Source organism: Leopardus geoffroyi, chromosome X, assembly GCF_018350155.1.
Source record: "Leopardus geoffroyi isolate Oge1 chromosome X, O.geoffroyi_Oge1_pat1.0, whole genome shotgun sequence".
Taxonomy (NCBI): Eukaryota; Metazoa; Chordata; class Mammalia; order Carnivora; family Felidae; genus Leopardus; species Leopardus geoffroyi.
In genome coordinates, this window is record NC_059343.1 from 89,737,057 (window position 1) to 89,756,093 (window position 19,037).

Genomic DNA, 19,037 nt, shown 5'->3' on the forward strand with positions numbered 1-19,037 from the left:
CATTTTTTTTTTTTTCTGTTCATCACATTGAAGATCTCCTGCCATTCCTTTCTGAACTGCCAAGTTTCAGAAGAGAGATCAGTCATGAGTCTTCTAGGTCTCCCTTTATATGTGAGGGCACGTTTATCCCTCGCTGCTTTCAGAATTTTCTTTATCCTTGTATTTTGCCAGTTTCACTATGATATGTCGTGCAGAAGATCGATTCAAGTTACGTCTGAAGGGAGTTCTCTGTGCCTCTTGGATTTCAATGCCTTTTTCCTTCCCCAGTTCAGGGAAGTTCTCAGCTATTATTTCTTCAAGTACTCCTTCAGCACCTTTCCCTCTCTCTTCCTCCTCTGGAATACCAATTATGCGTAGATATTTCTCTTTAGTGCATCACTTAGTTCTCTAATTTCACCTCATACTCCTGGATTTTTTTTATCTCTCTTTTTCTCAGCTTCCTCTTTTTCCATAATTTTATCTTCTAGTTCACCTATTCACTCCTCTGCCTCTTCAATCCGAGCCGTGGTCATTTCCATTTTATTTTGCAGCTCGTTTATAGAATTTTTTTAGCTCTTCCTGACTATTCCTTAGTCCCTTGATCTCTGTAGCAATAGATTCTCTGCTGTCCTCTATACTGTTTTCAAGCCCAGTGATTAATTCTATGACTATTATTCTAAATTCACCTTCTGTTATATTGTTTAAATCCTTTTTGATCTGTTTGTTAGCTGTTGTTATTTCCTGGAGATTCTTTTGAGGGGAATTCTTCCGTTTGGTCATTTTGGATAGTCCCTGGAGTGGTGCGGACCTGCAGGGCACTTCCCCTGTGCTGTCTTGAATAGCTGGAGTTGGTGGGCGGGCCCCAGTCAGACCTGATGTCTGCCCCCAGCCCACTGCTGGGGCCACAGTCAAACTGGTGTGTACCTTCTCTTCCCCTTTTCTAGGGGTGGGCGGGATTCATTGTGGGGTGGCATGGCCCGTCTGGGCTACTTGCACACTCCCAGGTTTGTGGTGCTGGGGATCTGGCATATTAGCTGGGGTGGATAGGCAAGGTGCACGGGGGTGGGAGGGGCAGGCTTAGCTCACTTCTCCTTTGGTGATCCACTTCAGGAGGGGCCCTGTGGTAGCGGGAGGGAGTCAGACCCGCCGCTGCCGGAGGGATGGATCCACAGAAGCACAGCATTCGGTTTTTGCGGGGTGCAGGCAAGTTCCCTGGCAGGAACTGGTTCCTTTTGGGGTTTTGGCAGGGGGATGGGCGAGGGAGATGGCACTGGTGAGCGCCTTTGTACCCCACCAAACTGAGCTCTGTCATCCCAGGGCTCAGCAATTCTTCCTCCCGTTGTCCTCCAGCCTTCCTGCTTTCCGAGCAGAGCTGTTAACTTATAACCTTCCAGATGTTAAGTCCCGCTTGCTGTCGGAACACACTCCGTCCAGCCCCTCCGCTTTTGCAAGCCAGACTCGGGGGCTCTGCTTGGCCGCAGGCCGCCCCTGCGCCCTGGCTCCCTCCCGCCAGTCTGTGTAGCGTGCACCGCCTCTCCGCCCTTCCTACCCTCTCCCGTGGGCCTCTCGTCTGCGCTGGCTCCAGAGAATCCGTTCTGCTAGTCTTCTGGCAGTTTTCTGGGTTATTTAGGCAGGTGTAGGTGGAATCTGAGTGACCAGCAGGATGCGGTGAGCCCAGCGTACTCCTATGCCCCCATCTTCTTTCTATCCAGCCCTCTCTTGCTGCTTCTTAATCTACTTTATTTAGTTAGGCTCCTAAGGAATTAAGATCAGCTAGTCTCCATCTTCATAAGCGTCCTTCAGGTCAGTTATTCTGCTCTAGACTCTACTACGTTGCCTTAATATAGTTGGAAAGAGAAATTCTCTTCCTTTCTATCCTTCACATCTTCTGCATTCTCTTCCCTGAGTTGGAAGTCAGTGTGGAAGAAAAAAAGAAAAGAAAAAATGTTTAAGGCAACATTGTGGTCCTTAGAAAATACCTAGGTAACACCACACAGCTTAGGCACCTAAGCTCTAGGAAGAATGTCTAAACACAGCAGCCAGGACTGTTGGAGGTGACAGTATAGTACTTCTCCGTCAATCTTCATCTATCCCTGGCCTCATGAACTGGGAATATATCATAACAGAATACCACTTTCCATTTGCCGGTTTCATAATATCAGACTTACATGGGAAAGCCACTTCTGAATCTTTTAAGAGCAGACTCATATTGGATTTATCTGTGATAAATACAGTAAGGGTAGTTACACACATACAACAAATAGAACTTTGTTTCCAATTGGAAATGTTTTAGGGCAAGACACCAGATGACCTGGTAAAATTTTTGCATTTTTAAAACTAATTTGTATTAAGAGACCTCTATCACCATGATTATATTGTAATATGTTCCCGAGGAGATTTCCTAGGTATCTCTTGCCTGTTTTATGCTGAGTTAGATCTGTGGAACTTAATCATGTATTGAGATTTGATCCATCCAATCCCATGCTTGCATTATAATTACATCCCACTCCAAGAAACCAGGCAACTTCAATATTGTTGACTTATCTTAATTTAACCAATTTGACTTTTCTAGGTCCCAAAGGTAACCCTGGTCTCCCTGGGAAGCCAGGACTTACAGGACCTCCTGGACTTAAAGGAAGCATTGGTGATATGGGTTTTCCAGGTGAGTGATGGCAGTCTCCCAAATATTTAATCCCATCAATGGAAGATCGCTTTGGAAAATTTGTTATCAAAATAGAGTCTGGTTGTGGATAAAATCAAACTGAGGCAATAACTAAGGTAATCCGTGGATAGAGCTCTTCCATCACACAAATATTTGAAGTGGGAATTAATGGACAGAGTTTTAGAAACATTAAGAGTAAGAATCGACAAACATGTATCTTTTCTCTAGCTGTACCCTTTTCACATAAACTTCCTTGAAAAGTAGGCTTTTAAATAATCCTAGTTATAAAGGATTATTTTTAACTCAGAATTTGCAGAGTTCTTTTTTAAAAAATCTTTTCCCTTGGTCATATGCATCATAGATATGCCATAAATAAAGAACATTTTGTAAAAAAAAATGCATGTTACATGTGTTCAACAGGCCCTCAGGGTGTGAAAGGGTCTCCTGGACCTCCTGGAGTTCCTGGACAACCTGGCTCCCCAGGATTACCTGGACAGAAAGGAGAAAAAGGTGATCCTGGTATTTCAGGCATTGGTCTTCCAGGTCTTCCTGGCCCGAAGGTAATTCTACTCCATGCATATGCCTGAGCAGATGTGATTTTTTTAAAATACTGTGCTCATCCTAATTCTTCATTAAACAAACTATAGAATGACATGGTATATTCTAGAAATTCATTCCTTCTGTTTTCTCTTATATTGTAAGGAGATACTTGTAGGGTTTGTAGCCAATCCAAAAAGAGGGGGAGACATTCTGATTTCTTTGTTTTCCCTCTATCTTAATCTCTGAGTATATTTCAGTAAACCAAAGGCGTATTTTTTCCTTTTTAGTGACAGAATTGTTGATCTGTATCCTAATATTATTATAAAGTAATATGAAGAGACTTATATAAACAAAGTAACTTATGCAATTAATGAAAGTGCTGTAGTATTCCTAACTGCATATCAGAGGTAGTTCTCTTAAAACAGTTTTACATGCCCCTCTGTGCCCCTAGTCAGTGTGAAAACTTTGGTAGTGTTTCTCCACCAATCAAATTTAGGATGTGTTTTAGAATCATTAGACTCAGCAAATATTTGATAACTGCTTAATTCCATGTAAAAAGGTGATAGGTCCTACTCATTTGGGGAAGTACTTTTTAGCCAGGAGAGATGCATACATTGTTTATTATATATCGGGGCGCCTGGGTGGCACAGTCGGTTAAGCGTCCGACTTCAGCCAGGTCACGATCTCGCGGTCCGTGAGTTCAAGCCCCGCGTTGGGCTCTGGGCTGATGGCTCGGAGCCTGGAGCCTGTTTCCGATTCTGTGTCTCCCTCTCTCTCTGCACCTCCCCCATTCATGCCCTGTCTCTCTCTGTCCCAAAAATAAATAAACGTTGAAAAAAAAATTTATATATGTTACAGATGTTTTCTCCTAGTCAATTGTTTGTGTTATAATATTGTTTAATCATTCAGTCAGACTACAAAGCTAGGAAGTATTAGAAAAAGAATGGTGTTACTAAACTTGCATGGAATTAATGAAAATTCCCACTGAGATATGAATTTACTGAATAATGTTTTTTTTTCCTTTTAAGCTGTCCTTTTTATTTTTTAATTTTTTAAAAAAATTTCTTATTTTTAATTTTAATTCCAGTATGATTACATACAATGTTATATTGGTTTCAGGTGTACAGTGTAGTGATTCAACACTTCCATACAACACCCCATGCTCATCACAAATGCCCTCCTTAATCCCTGTCACCTATTTAACCCGTCCCCCCACCCACATCCTTTATGGTAAACATCTGGTTGATCTTTATATTTAAAAGTCTGTTTCTTGCTTTGTCTCTTTTTTTGTTGTTGTTCAATGATTTTACTCATGTGGAATTTGATCATTTCTTTTTAACAGTATACAAAAAGATTTTAGTTTGTGTAGTCAATCAACTTATTGTAAGAGATAATCAAGAGAAATCTCTGCATATTAACTATAGATTACCAGTGTAAAGTCTACTGAAAGGATTCTGAATTTTTCTGTTCTATTTAAATTTTACCAGCAATACATGACAACATTAAAAAAGTAATAATAATACAGACATGTCAAGGGTAAAAGTGAAAATCTGCTTCATAACATATATTCTTTATTCCATTCCCTTCCCTATAGAAATCCACTGATAATAGTTAGTGTGTAAATTTGAATCCCTTGCTATACATTTTTTATGTATGTATACAAAATTTTGTTTTGTTTTTTCTACATATATTGTATGTGTGTAGAATTATAGAATACATGCTATCCTATATTTGCTTTATCATTTATATCTTTTAATCTTTCTTTTTTAATATATATTAGACAATTTTTGTTGTCATTGTACATTATTTTTAATATTTGCATGATATTCTGTTGTTGCAAATAATATCATAATGAATATTCTTAGACATATCTGTGGACATATGTATAATTAGTTATACTGTATAGATTCCTGAAAGTGTCTAGGTCTAAACATAAGTACATCTAGATTTTTGTCTTATTATAAAGTTTTATATTAATAGTAACCAATAAACTTGATTTTAAAAATCAAGCAGTATGAAACAATGTGAAACAAGAAGTCCTTTTCCCACACATATACATACCTCAAATTCATAGTTCTTACTATTTTTAATAGTTGTTCACAAAAGACTTTTTAAAATTCTTTTTAATGTCTATTTATTCTTGAGAGAGAGAGAGAGAGAGGCAGAGAGTGAGCAGCAGAGGGCCAGAGAGAGAGGGAGGCACAGATTCTGAAGCAGGCTCCAGCTTCTGAGCTGTCAGCACAGAGCTCAACATGTAGCTTTAACTCACTAACTGCAAGATCATGACCTGAGCCAAAGTCAGACACTCAACCAACTGAGCCACCCAGGTGCCCCCAGAAAAGACATTTTATGCACATGTAAGCATGTATGTATGATAGGTATTTCATCAATTTTATTTTATTTTATTTTTTTAAATATTTTTAATGTTTATTTATTTTGGGAAGAGAGAGAGACAGACAGTGTGAGTGGGGGAGGGGCAGAGAGAGCAGGAGACAGAATCCGAAGCAGGCTCCAGGCTCCGAGCTGTCAGCACAGAGCCTGATACAAGGCTCAAACTCACGGACTGTGAGATCATGACCTGAGCCCAAGTTGTATGCTCAACCGACAGAGCCATCCAGGCGCCCCAGTATTTTATCAATTTAAGACTCAATTTTTTATATTCAAAATCTCTGATATTGAGGTGCATCTTACAATGGAAAGCATCTTACAATTATAATTGGAAGCATTTTTCCTCAGTTACTGATTCATGAAATGATGCTGCATCTTCCAAATACAGGTATCTTATATTTTTATTTACACCAAAAAAAATTCATACTATATATCTGCTCTGGACCTAGCTATCATAACTTAGTAAATTTTAGCAAACTGTCTTTATTAGCCCATAAATAAATGCCTCATTATTTTTCATAATTATATAATATTTTGCGTGTGGGTTAACCATAAATAGTTTAACCTATTATGAATACTGAATTGTTTCTATATATTCATGATTAGAAACATATGTTGCTCTGAAGATTCTTACCCATGTCTCACATACATATCTTAAGATTATTTGGTAAATATTACCACAGAATAAATTCTAAGTAGAGTTGTGGGAACTCATCATATATATATGCCTTTGTAATGTTGATAGTTACTGACTGATTTTTTCTTAAATATCACTACTGCTTTATACTGTCTTGATCAGTGTAAGAAATTTTCTATTTTCTCTTCATTTTACAAATATTGGGTACTATCAGTCATTCTAATTTTGTTAGTTTAAAAGGTGAAAAGTGGAGTATCATTGTTGAAATTTGAATTTTCCTAATTAGAAATGAGATTTCATATGCTTATATCTCCTCTACAAATTGTCTATTCATGTTCTTTCGTCATTTTTGGGAAGGGATTTGGTTGTATATTTCCTATTGATTTCTACAAGTACTTTATAACGATGCATCCATTGTCTATTATATGTGTTGCAAATATTTTCTCCCAGTCATTTGTTTGTCTTATAACCTTGTTTACTGTTCATTTATCATGTAGAGTTTAAAATTTTTACATAGGCAAATGTTATACTCATTTATTGGTTCATTCATTCAAAAAATACCTATTGAGTGTATATGAGGTGCCAGGTACTGTTTTAGGTGCTGGAGATAGAAAATGAATGAACCAAACTCACTGCCTGCATGGAGCTGACATCTATTCAATAAACAAATGAGTTATTCAATAAACAAATGAGTGTGTTAGAAGGTATGGCAAAAGTTAAGTGAGGCTTGGGTATAGGAATTGCTGAGAATTGTTACATTTTGAAATAGAGTGGTAAGGGAAAACTGCTCTAATAACAGTTGATCAAGTGACATGCAGTGAGGGAATGAGTCATTCGAAGACCCTGAGGTGGGAGCATACCTGACATGTCTGAGGTACATAAACGTGACTAGAGTGGATTAAGCAGAGTGAGTGAGGTGAAACTAAGTAGGTGATGAGATTAGGTGGGTAATGGAAGATAGATTATCTAGAGCCCTTGTGGATCATAGTAAGGGATTTTACTACTGAATGAAATGGGGAGTGACTGGAAGGAGTAACATGATTGTACTTAAATTTAAAAATATATCATAGCTCCTATTTTGGAACCAGATCATAGAGGAATAAGGATGAAAACAGACCAGTTATAACACTATTTAAATAATACAGGCTTGATATCTTGATGGTTTGGATCCAGGGCAAGCCAGAAAGATTTGCTTATGGAATATGGGAGGAGAGATATCATGGATGACTCTAAAATTTCTTTCCTAAGGTACTGGAACAACGGAGTTGCTACATACTGAGACAGGAGAGATGTGGGGAAAGAGATTTAGTGGGAAAGATCAGAAGCATAATCTTCTAATTGTTATAAAAACTCCTATATCCTAATATTATAAAAATAGACCTATGTCTTTCTTCTATACTGCATGATTTTGTTCTTTATATTTATATCTTTAATCCATTGGCTTTTTCCATATGTTGTATGAGGTGAGAAGTAGCTTCATTTTTTTCCAAATTAGATATCCAGATAACCCAACTCCATTTGTTTGGAGTAAAGTCTCCATTCTTTACTCATTGATTTGAAATTCCATTTAAATTTTTTTCTAAATGTTTTCCTATATATTTTTTGGTGGGCTGAGCAAATGTTAACGTTTATATAATGAAATCAAATTACCATAACTTGTCTCAGAAATTATAATGAATATCAGCAGAAAAACATGTTTCAGTTGGCAAATGTCCATAGTATATTCAACTCTTCAAGCAAGAGGCTAACTTTTAGTTTCTTTCTCTATGCAGCCTTCAAGCAAATTCTAAACTAAATTTGGATACTTGCAGAGCTGATAAAACAAAGAAATCATGTATTTGAAGTAGCCTGTTGTTATTTTATCATATAATGGTGACACACTGAAAAATAAGATTTTATAGCTCATTTCTACTAGATGCAGGCAGTCCTTCGCACAGTTCTGATATGCATAAATTTGTTGCCACAATTTATTTAAATGACATGAGTCCACAACAACATGGTTCAAACTCAAGCTACCATGGTATGTTAGCTTTTCAATCCACCAATCTATAAATCACTATATAAATAACAGTTATGTATCATGATCAGTGAACAATTATTTCACTTCTTTCAAATTGAATCAGTCATTAATCACTGTGAATCTGATATTCCCTTAATGCCCTGGTAGCAAAGCATGTAGTTGTGTTGCCTTTTTGCCTCTCATTGATAAACCAATGTGAAATTTTAAAAAGACGGATACTCAAAGGAGAAAATTAACCAACAGAAATGAAAGTGTAGCAAAAAAAAAAAAAAAAAGGAAAATGGCAACACTGGAATGTTGACACTGACACCATTGACAGATTTTAGACTTTAGAGGTTAGAGACTTTAGAGGTGTAGACAAGGAAGTTTGTGAAAGAAAACTTAGCAATATATGACTTTTCTCTTTACATGTATAACTTACATGAAGAGAGATTTTAAAGTTGTGAGAAAAGTTTTTAAAGGTCATGGAGCAATCATATTTTTCTCATTAATTATGAAGACCTCTTTACATGGTTTCAGCTTGCATCTTCATTTTTGTTGTTCCATACTATTGTGCAAAGTGAGTAGTGCCTATGTTATAAAGAAAGAGTAGAATTAACATTTTAGGAGACATAATAGTATTATTGGGGGATGGCAAGCATAAGAAAGAATTCTATAATTAGTGAGTTGCTAAGAAACAAGGATAGTGGTGGGGCAGTACAAGATGGAGGCATAAGAAGATCCTGAACATACCTCTTCTCATGGGCAAAACAAATCTATAGCTACATAGAGAACACTTAATTCCCTCTGAAAAAGACCTGAAAACTAACTGAACAGCTTTTTTCACAACAAATAGTAAAAGGGCCACATAGTGGTTAGCAGAGGCAGAGATACTGACTCATCCAAAACCCTACCCCTGCCATGATGACCCACAATCAGAAGGGATCCCACAAATCTGGAGCTAATCCCTGAGAAATGAGGGATTCATGCCCCACATCAAGCATGCTAACCCCTGGGGCCTGTAACAGGGAGACAATCCTGCAAAACATCTGGCTTTGAAGATCAAAGGAGCTTACATCCAAAGGGCTGTCGGGAACTGAAACACCTTTCTCAAAGAGCTTGCATGCAAACTCACTCACCTTAGGAACCAGTGAAAAGGCAACAGTTTGAAAAATGTCTACACTATATGTGAAGGAGATTCATTTGCTAGTATTAAAACATCTGCCAGAGGGGCAGGAGCACGTTGGACCTCTCTCCAGGGTTGGAAGTGCTGGCAGTCACCATTTTTGTACTCTCCCTCTACGTTGATAGTGCTGGCAAGTGTGACCTAGCCTTGCACTCTTCCATTACCCCACTAAAGATGGCTGGCAAGCACCAGCCCTAGATTCTCCTTCATCCCTGCAAAAGTCAAGAGTGACACGCCAGTTCTGTGCTCTTCAGTGGCCCCCACAAAAACCTGCAGGTGCACGCAGTCCATACTGGGGTCACTCCATAGTCATCTGGCTCTGGTGGCCAGGGGGCATGAATTCCTGAATCCCACAAAACTAATAATCAGACAGACAGTTCTTGGCATGCTACCATCACCAGGGGCCTACACAGACAGCAGACTAAACCAAACCCCCAGTCTGTCTGTGAAAAGGGACTTGCCTTGGAGCTTCAACCTGAGGGGCAGACTTAAAGTTTGCCATACACGTGGGGGCACTTGGGTGGCTCAGTCAGTTAGGCGTCTGACTTCAGCTCAGGTCATGATCTGGCAGTTCGTGAGTTCAAGCCCCGCGTCGGGCTCTGTGCTGACAGCTCAGAGCCTGGAGCCTGCTTCAGATTCTGTATCTCCCTCTCTCTCTCTGCCCTCCTCTGCCCCCTCTCTCTCTCTCTCTCAAAAATAAAATAAATGTTAAAAAAAAAGTTTGTCATACATCTGGAGGCTACAAGTGTGCTCTCAGGGAATGTAGGCTGGAGGATACCATCTTTGCATTCTTCCTCAGCCTTGCTACAGTTTGCTGGTACCTCCCAGAAAGGAACTGATACATTTGCCTAAAGCCCTGATTTTTGCAACACCTCCAGTTCCACCTGGTCTGCAGGCCAGCAGGGTTTACTATTGTGATATCACAGGACTATATATATTTGCGTACTTTTAAAGCTTCTGCCTGAGGATATGGCTTCCAATCAGCCTGAAACTAGGTGCTGACTTGAGATTCCTCCCTTTAGAACACTGAGAGGTCTTGGCACACCATCAGCAGCCAGTACATGTCAAGAGTAAATTTGGCTGCTTAGACAGTTACAAAGGTTTGAGAGACAACAAAGAACAAGGGCTAAGGTTGACCAATAAATTGAATCTTTTACACAAGGCTACTCCTTCAAGACCAGGAGAAGTAGCTGTTTTGCTGAAGAATACAATAACGGAATTGAAAAATATACATACAGGAGGGGTGGAAGAGCAGACTACATGAAGCACAATAAAGTGATCTAGAAGACAGGGCAGTGGAACTCACCCAAACAGAACATCAAAAAAGGAAAAAAAAATATACTGAAAAGTAAAGATGGCTTAAGGGAATTATGAGACAACATAAATCTCAATAACATTTGAATTATAGGGGTCCTAGAAGAAGAGAGAGAGAAAGGAGAAGGAAATTTGTTTAAAGAAATAATACCTGAAAACCTCCCTAATCTGAGGAAGGCCCAAATAAGATGAACCCAAAAAGATCAACACTAAGGCACATTATAATAAAATTGTCAAAAGTTAAAGAGAGAATCTTAAAAACAGCAAAGGGAAAACCCCTGCTATGTACAAAGGAACCCCAATAAGACTATAAGCAGATTTTTCAGCAGAAGTTTTGTAGGAGAGAAGAGGATGGAACAATTCAAAATCCTGAAAAGAAGAAACTTCCAAAAAAGAATACCCTCCCCAGCCAACTTATCATTCAGAGTTGAGGGGGAGATAAAGACTTTTCCAGACAATCAAAAGCTAAAAGAGTTCATTACCACTAAACTGACTTATAGGAGATATTAAAAAGGTACATCTTTAAGCTGAAAAGAAAGTGCATTAATTAGTGACAAGAAAACATGTGACTGTATAAATCTCAAAGGTGAAAATAAATACATAGTAAAGGTAGTGGGTTAATTACTTACATATCTAGTATGAAAGTTAAAAGACAAAAGTAGTAAAAATAACTGTACAATAATCAGTTAAGGGATGCACAAAATGAGAAGACGTAAAATGTGATATCAAAAACATAAAATCAGTGGGGAGTAAAAATGTAGTTTTGAATTTTGTTCAAACTGAAGTTGCTGTCAACTTAAAATAGATTTTAGCATATCTAGGTTGTTATAGGTGGACCTCATGGTAATCACAAAGCAAAAACCTATAATAGAAAAACAAAAGATAATTAGAAAGCGATATAATAATAACACTAAAGAAAGTCATCAAACCACAACAGAAGAGAGCAAAAGAAGGAACAGAGAGGAACTACAAAACAGCCAGAAAACAGTTAACAAAATGTCAATAGGTACATACCTATCAATAATTACTTTAAGTATAAATCAACTAAATTCTTCAATCAAAAGACATTGTGTGATCATTTTTAAAAAGACCTAGTTATGGTTCCTGAGTGGCTCAGTTCATTAGGTGTCTGATTCTTGATTTCAGATCAGGTCATGATCTTGTGGTTCATAAGATCGAGCCCCATGTCAGGCTCTGTGCTAACAGTGCAGAGCTTGCTTAGGATTCTTAATCACCTCTCTCTACCTCTCCCCCGCTTGTACTCACTCTTGCTTTCTCTCTCAAATAATAAATAAATAAACTTTTATAAATAAATAAATAAACAAACCCAGTTATATGCTGCCTACAGGAAATTCACTTCATGTGTTAGGACACACAGAGACGGAAAGTAAAGGGTTGGAAAAAAGATACTCCACATAAATGGAAAACAAAAGAAAGCTAGGGTAGCTATACTTATACCACAGAAAATAGACTTTAAAAGAAAGATAGTATTAAAAGACAGGGGCATTACATAACGATAAAGCGACCACTCTAACAAGAGGATATAATATTTGTAAATATTTATGCACCCAACATAGTGGCACCTAAATAAATAAAGCAAATATTCATGAACCCAAAGGGAGAAATTGACAGCAATATAATAATAGTATGGGACTTCAATATAGCACTTGCATCAGTAGATAGTTTATCCAGACAGAAAATTGATAAGGAAACATCTACCTTAAATTACACCAAATGAACTTAATATATATAGAACTTTCCATCCCAAAGCAGCAGAATACACATTCTTCCCAAATGCACATGGAACATTCTCCAAGGTAGTTCATATGTTGGGCTACGAAACAAGTCTCAGTAAGTTTAAGAAGATTCAAATCATATCAAGCATCTTTTCTGAATGCCACATAGTGGCATGAAACTGAAATCAATTACAACAAAAAATGAAAAAAAAAACACAAATAAGTGGAGATTAAACAACATGCTACTGAACAACCAGTGGGCCAATGAAGAAATCAAAGGAGAAATTAAAGAACACCTTGAGAAAAGTGAAAATGGGGGGGCGCCTGGGTGGCGCAGTCGGTTAAGCGTCCGACTTCAGCCAGGTCACGATCTCGCGGTCCGTGAGTTCGAGCCTCGCGTCGGGCTCTGGGCTGATGGCTCAGAGCCTGGAGCCTGTTTCTGATTCTGTGTCTCCCTCTCTCTCTGCCCCTCCCCCGTTCATGCTCTGTCTCTCTCTGTCCCAAAAATAAATAAACGTTGAAAAAAAAAATTAAAAAAAAAAAAAGTGAAAATGGAAATACAGCTTACCAGAATATATGATGTGAAGGAAAAGCTGTTCTAAACGGAAAGTTCATAGTGATACAGGCCTACCTCAAGAAACAAGAAAAATCTCAAACTAAATTTATACCTAAAGGAACTAGAAGAAGAAAAACAAATGCAGTTCAAAGTTAGAAGGAAGGAAATTTAAAACGTCAAAGTACAAATAAATAAAATAGAGACTAAAAAGACATAAAAAAAGATCAGTGAAAGTAAGAGCTGGTTCTTTGAAAAGATAAGCAAAATTGACAAACCTTTAGCTAGACTCGCCAAGAGAGGGCTCAAATAAGTAAATTAAATAAATAAAATCAGAAATGAAAGAAGGATTTACAACTGATACCACAGAAATACAAAAGATCATAAAATACTATTATGAACAATTATATGTCAACAAATTGGAGAGCCTAGAAGCAATGAATAAATTCCTAGAAATATACAGCCTTCCCAGACTGAATCAAGAAATATTAGGAAATCTGAATAAACCAATTACTAGTAAAGAGATTGAATCAGTAATCAAAAAAGAAGGAAAAAAAGAAAACCTCCCAGTAAAGTCCAGAGCTAGACATCTTCACGGATGAATTCTACCAAACACTTAAAGAAGATTTAATACATATCCTTCTCAAAATTTTCCAAAAAATTGAAGAAGAGAGAACACTTTTGAAGTCATTTTATGAGCATTACACTGATACCTAAACCAGATAAGGACACCACAAAAAAAAAAGCAAAAAAATTACAGGCCTGTATACCTAATAAACAGATGCAAAAGTCTTCAACAAAATATTAACAAAGTAAATGAAACAATACAACATCAATTAAAAGGACCATATACCATGCTCAAGTGAAACTTATTCCAGAGATGCATGAATGGTTTACATCTACAAATCGATCAATATGATACATCACATTAACAAAATAAAGGATGAAAATCATATGATCATCTCAATAGATGTAGGAAAGATATTTGACAAAATTTAACATCCATTTATGATAAAAACTCAACAAAGTGGGTACAGAGGAATTTACCTCAACATAATATGGGTCATATATTAGAAGCCCACAGCTACCATCATACTCAATGGTGAAAAGTTGAAAGTTTCTCCTCTAAGATTAGAAACAAAACAAGGATGCTCATTTTTGCCACTTTTATTTAAGATAGCATTGGAAATCCTAGCTAGAGCAAGAAAGCAAGAAAAAGCAATGAAAGATATCCACATTGGAAAAGAAGGAGTAAAAGCTGTCACTATTTGCAAATATATGTATACATATGTATGTATATTTATACATTATACTTATATTTATAAAAGACCCTAAAGTCTCCAACAAAAAATGTTAGAGCTATTTAAAAAATTCAGGAAAGTCACTGAGTACATAATCAGCATTCAAAAATCTGTTGTATTTCTATATACTAACAACAAACTATCAGAAAGAGAAATTAAGGAAACACTTCCTTTAGAATTGCATTAAAAATAATAAAATACTTAGGAGTAAATTTAACCAAGGAGATGAAAAATGATGACACTGACGAAAGATTGAAGTGAAACTATCAGAAAGAGAAATTAAGGAAACACTTCCTTTAGAATTGCATTAAAAAGAATAAAATACTTAGGAGTAAATTTAACCAAGGAGATGAAAAATGATGACACTGACGAAAGATTGAAGACACAAATATGAAGATATTCTATGCTCATGGATTGGAATAATTAATATTGTTAAAATTTTCATATTACCCAAAGCAATATATAGATTCATTGCAATCCTTTTCAAAATCCCAATGGTATTTTCAAAGAAATAAACAATCTTAAAATTTGTATAGAACCACAAAAGATTTTGAATAGCCAAAGCAATCTTGACAAAGAACAAAGCTGGAAGTATCACACTCTCTGATTTCAAACTATATTACAAAGCTGTAGTAATCCAAACAATATGGTATTGGCATAAAAACAAACATAGGTCAGTGGATTAGAATAGAGAACCCAGAAATAAACCCACACAAATATAGTCAATTAATTTATGATGAAGCAAGATTATACAATGTGGAAAACAGTCATTTTAATAAATGGTGTTGGGAAAACCTACAGCCACAGGCAAAAGAATGAAACTAGACTACTACCTTATACCATATACAAAAATTAACTGAAAATGGGTTAAAGATTTAAATGTAAAACTTGAAACCATAAAACTAGAAGAAAACAGGCAAGTTCCTTGACCTTCATCTTGGTGATGTTTTTCTTGTGTTTTGAAAAGCAAAGGCAACAAAAGCATAATAAACAGGTGGGACTACATCAAACTGATCTGCACAGCAAAGGAAATCATCAAGTGAAAAGGCAACCTACTGAATGGGAGAAAATATTTGCAAGTCATATATCGATAAGGAGTTAATATCCAAACTGTGCAAAGAACTCATACAATCGATACTAAAAATGAAACAAAGAATACAACTAAAAATTACCAGAGCAACTGAATAGACATTTTTCCAAAGAAGGCATACTAATGACCAACAGGTACACTAAAAGGTACTTAAATCACTAATAATCAGGGAAATGCAAATCAAAACCACCATGAGGGCACCTGGGTGGCTTAGTCCGTTAAGCATCCAGCTCTTGATTTCGACTGAGGTCATGATCTCACGATTAGGTTCTTAAGATCCAGCACTGGACTGGGTCAGGCTAGTGCTGACAGCACAGAGCCTGTTTGGGATTCTCTCTCTCCTCTCTCTCTGCTCTTCCCCCTACCTCTAAATAAATAAATAAATAAATAAATAAATAAATAAATAAATAAAACAAATGAGATATCACTTCACACCTGGTAAAATGGCTACTCTCAAAAAGACACATTTCAGCAAGTGGTGGCAAGATGGGGAGAAAAGGGAATCCTTGTGCACTATTGGTGAGAATGTAAATTGGTGCAGCCACTATGAAAAACAGTATGGAGATTCCTCAAAAAAATATAAATAGAAGTACCATGGGTATTTATCTAAGAAAATGAAAACACTAATTTGAAAAGATATATGCATCCCTCTGTTCGTGGCAGCATTATTTACAATAGCCAAGATGTGGAAGCAAGTCAAGTGTCCATTGGTATATGAATGGATAAAGAAAATATGGGATTAAATGAATAAAGAAAATATGGGATATATATATATACACTGGGATATTATTGAACCATATAAAAGAATGAAGTCTTGCCATTTGTGACAACATGGATGGACCTTGAGGCCATTATGCTAAGTGAAATAAGTTAGAGAAAGACAAATACCCTATGATTTAACTTGTACGTGGAATCTAAAAATAGACAATTTTTTTTCAAAATGAGCTAATAAATACAGAGAACAAAGTTGTGGTTGCCAGAGATGGGGATGGAGCATTGGAGAGTGGGTAAAATGCATGAAGGAGGTTAAAAAGTACAAACTTATAACGTACAACACAGTGACTATAGTTAATAGTGTGTCGTATATTGAAAGTTGCTAAGAGAGTAAACTTTAAAGGTTTTTATCCCAAGAACAAAAAAATTTGTAACTATGGTGATTGATGTTAACTAGACTTATTATGGTGATCATTTCACAATATATACAAATATCAAATTGTGTTGTACACCTGAAACTAATATAAGGTTATATGTCAATTTTGTCTAAATGAAAAAGAACTATATCAAGGAATGACATTTGAAGAAATGTAGATAATTGTGGTTTAAGTCTATTCGAGTCATGTCTTGCTTCTGTTTTGTAATAAAATCTTCTCTTCTGAGAGTGATTTACAGGATTTTTGTCCAGTATGTTTTTGAGTACAAAAACAGTTTTGAAGCTCATTGTTTTCTCTGCAAGTTTGTGAATAATAAAAATTTAGATAAAACTTAAACTAGCAACTTTTAGTCCTTTTCAAAAGCCCTGGTAAAACATTTACTTTCCTTTTAGAATTTAAAGTAGGGTCATAGAGTGGTGAAAAGAATTGTAGGGGGGAACCAAGTGCTGGTTGAAATTATAGATTGTAGAATTTCACATACTTTATCATAAATCATCAAGTGCTCATGTACTGCCTTTCAGGTTTGCCATTAGCAAATGATTGGAATATTCTTCCTGCTTTTTATTTTGATATATAAATGTCATTGGTTCATGAATAGTAAGAAGAATTATGGTAGTTTATTCAAAGTTTTTCTGTGTAAATACCTAAGATGGAACCAGTTCAATCCAAAATTTAATTGTATAGTATTATGTGTGCAAAAATGTGCCAGATGTTTGATTTATAGAAGTTCAGACCAAAATACATATATTTCCAGCCCAGTGGGGTTGTAAGGAGAAAAGGAATTAGTTGAAAAAGCTTTTACCATAATGCAGAATCATTTGAGTCACAAATAGATGATCTTAGTCACCTAGACAAGCATAAGCACTAAATGGAGAAGGAGGTATTCAGTAGATGATGTTGAACACTGACACTTTGTTGGAGAGGTCATGATATTCATGAGCAGAGCAGTGGACACTGGTAGACTTAGTTATAGCATGTTCTCATTATTATTGGGAAAAACTTGTTTTAACTGTGAAAGTGGATATGAATTCTTAGACTCTATTAGGAGGAAACATAGTGCAAAAGTTCACTAACCAAAAATGGTTACATATGAGTTGTCTTTAACCACAGAGAAATGTTCAGTGTTGTTGAAGAGTCAAGACATGCATATGTGAAGCCATTATTGATTTGACAGAATAAGAACCTGCCATACATTCTTAGCATGAGCTTTCTTTGTTCTGGAAAGCTTCATGGAATATATGAGATTTCAGATGTTCACTGAAGATTTGATAGACGTATGTATGTGTGGACTAAGTTTACTTTTTGCAGTAGAACCTACTTGTAACCACTGTTTGACATGCTTATTGTAAGCAGTGAATTCCATTTTAGCATAGTAGGGATAATGATCAAAGGTTCAAATGAGACTATCTGGATCCAAATGCAGATTCCACAACTTATTAGTTGCAACTCTGTAAAATGGGATAATAATAGTGTATTTCTTATAAGATTGTTAGGGATTAATGAGAAAATACATCTACATATTGTGGAAATAGCATGATCTCTGGAGTCTAACAGACCTTGGCTCAAATTCTAATTCTGCCACTTGCTAGAGACATTAGGCACTTGAGTTCTCCAAGATTCAGTTTTCTCATTTATAAATGGATATGATAAAGCCTAACTCAAAGATCTGTTGTGATGATTAAACAAAGCATTTTCAAGTTAAATTTCTACAAGTGATTAAAGAAAGCACTTTCTGTAAAGCACTTAGCAGAGTGACTGACATATAATAAAAGCTCTATAAATAATGTTATGTTGTTATACAATCTAAGTCATGTAGAGACTCAGTTTTATCTTCTTATTCATGGCTTTAGGGTGAACCTGGTCTGCCCGGATATCCAGGAAACCCGGGAATCAAAGGTTCTATGGGAGATACTGGTTTGCCTGGATTACCAGGGACCCCTGGAGCAAAAGGACATCCAGGCCTTCCTGGATTCCCTGGTAATATACCTTTTCTTGAATGCTTCCTTATATCCTTCCTTATCTAGTATAACCTGTGTTGCAGAGCAACTTCTTATTTGACAGATTTCTATTTCCCAATCAGACACTGACTAGCAACATAATCTTGAACTAGCTCTTTATCTTCTCTTTGCCCAAATTTATTTCTGTATAAAATGAGAATGAGTATTACCAACTCAGTAGGACAATATCCTGTGAGCAGAGAGACTGTTTGGTAGAGCATTTTTCAACCTTTGACTGTTAGCCACAAGTCAATTAAGAAGCCTGACTTTTTGTAGGTGATAATGTACACTATCAAACCTTAGCCTGCTGCTGATTCTCTTAGAAAGTTGTACTCAGGCACACAGTTGGGTGGCACACAGTGGTAGAACACTTATTCCACACACTTGGGTGGAACACAGTGGTAGAACAGTTGTTCAGTTCATTTATATGACAACGACTGAGTGATGAAAGCAAAGGGACTTAGCACTATAGTCAAGTAGGTAGCCTAAACTAGATTGTTATAC

At 36.6% G+C, this 19,037-nt stretch overlaps 1 protein-coding gene across 6 annotated transcripts in view; it reads left to right on the forward strand.

Moving 5' to 3' along the window:
• COL4A5 (collagen type IV alpha 5 chain) overlaps nt 1-19,037 on the forward strand; it is a 247,300-nt gene that overhangs the window by 195,509 nt on the left and 32,754 nt on the right. For all 6 annotated transcript variants that reach the window (XM_045472952.1, XM_045472951.1, XM_045472946.1 and 3 more), the window contains exons 35-37: nt 2,552-2,641; nt 3,062-3,201; nt 18,387-18,513. In XM_045472952.1, coding sequence (XP_045328908.1) covers nt 2,552-2,641; nt 3,062-3,201; nt 18,387-18,513 — 357 coding nt within the window. The remainder of the gene's footprint in view (nt 1-2,551; nt 2,642-3,061; nt 3,202-18,386; nt 18,514-19,037) is intronic.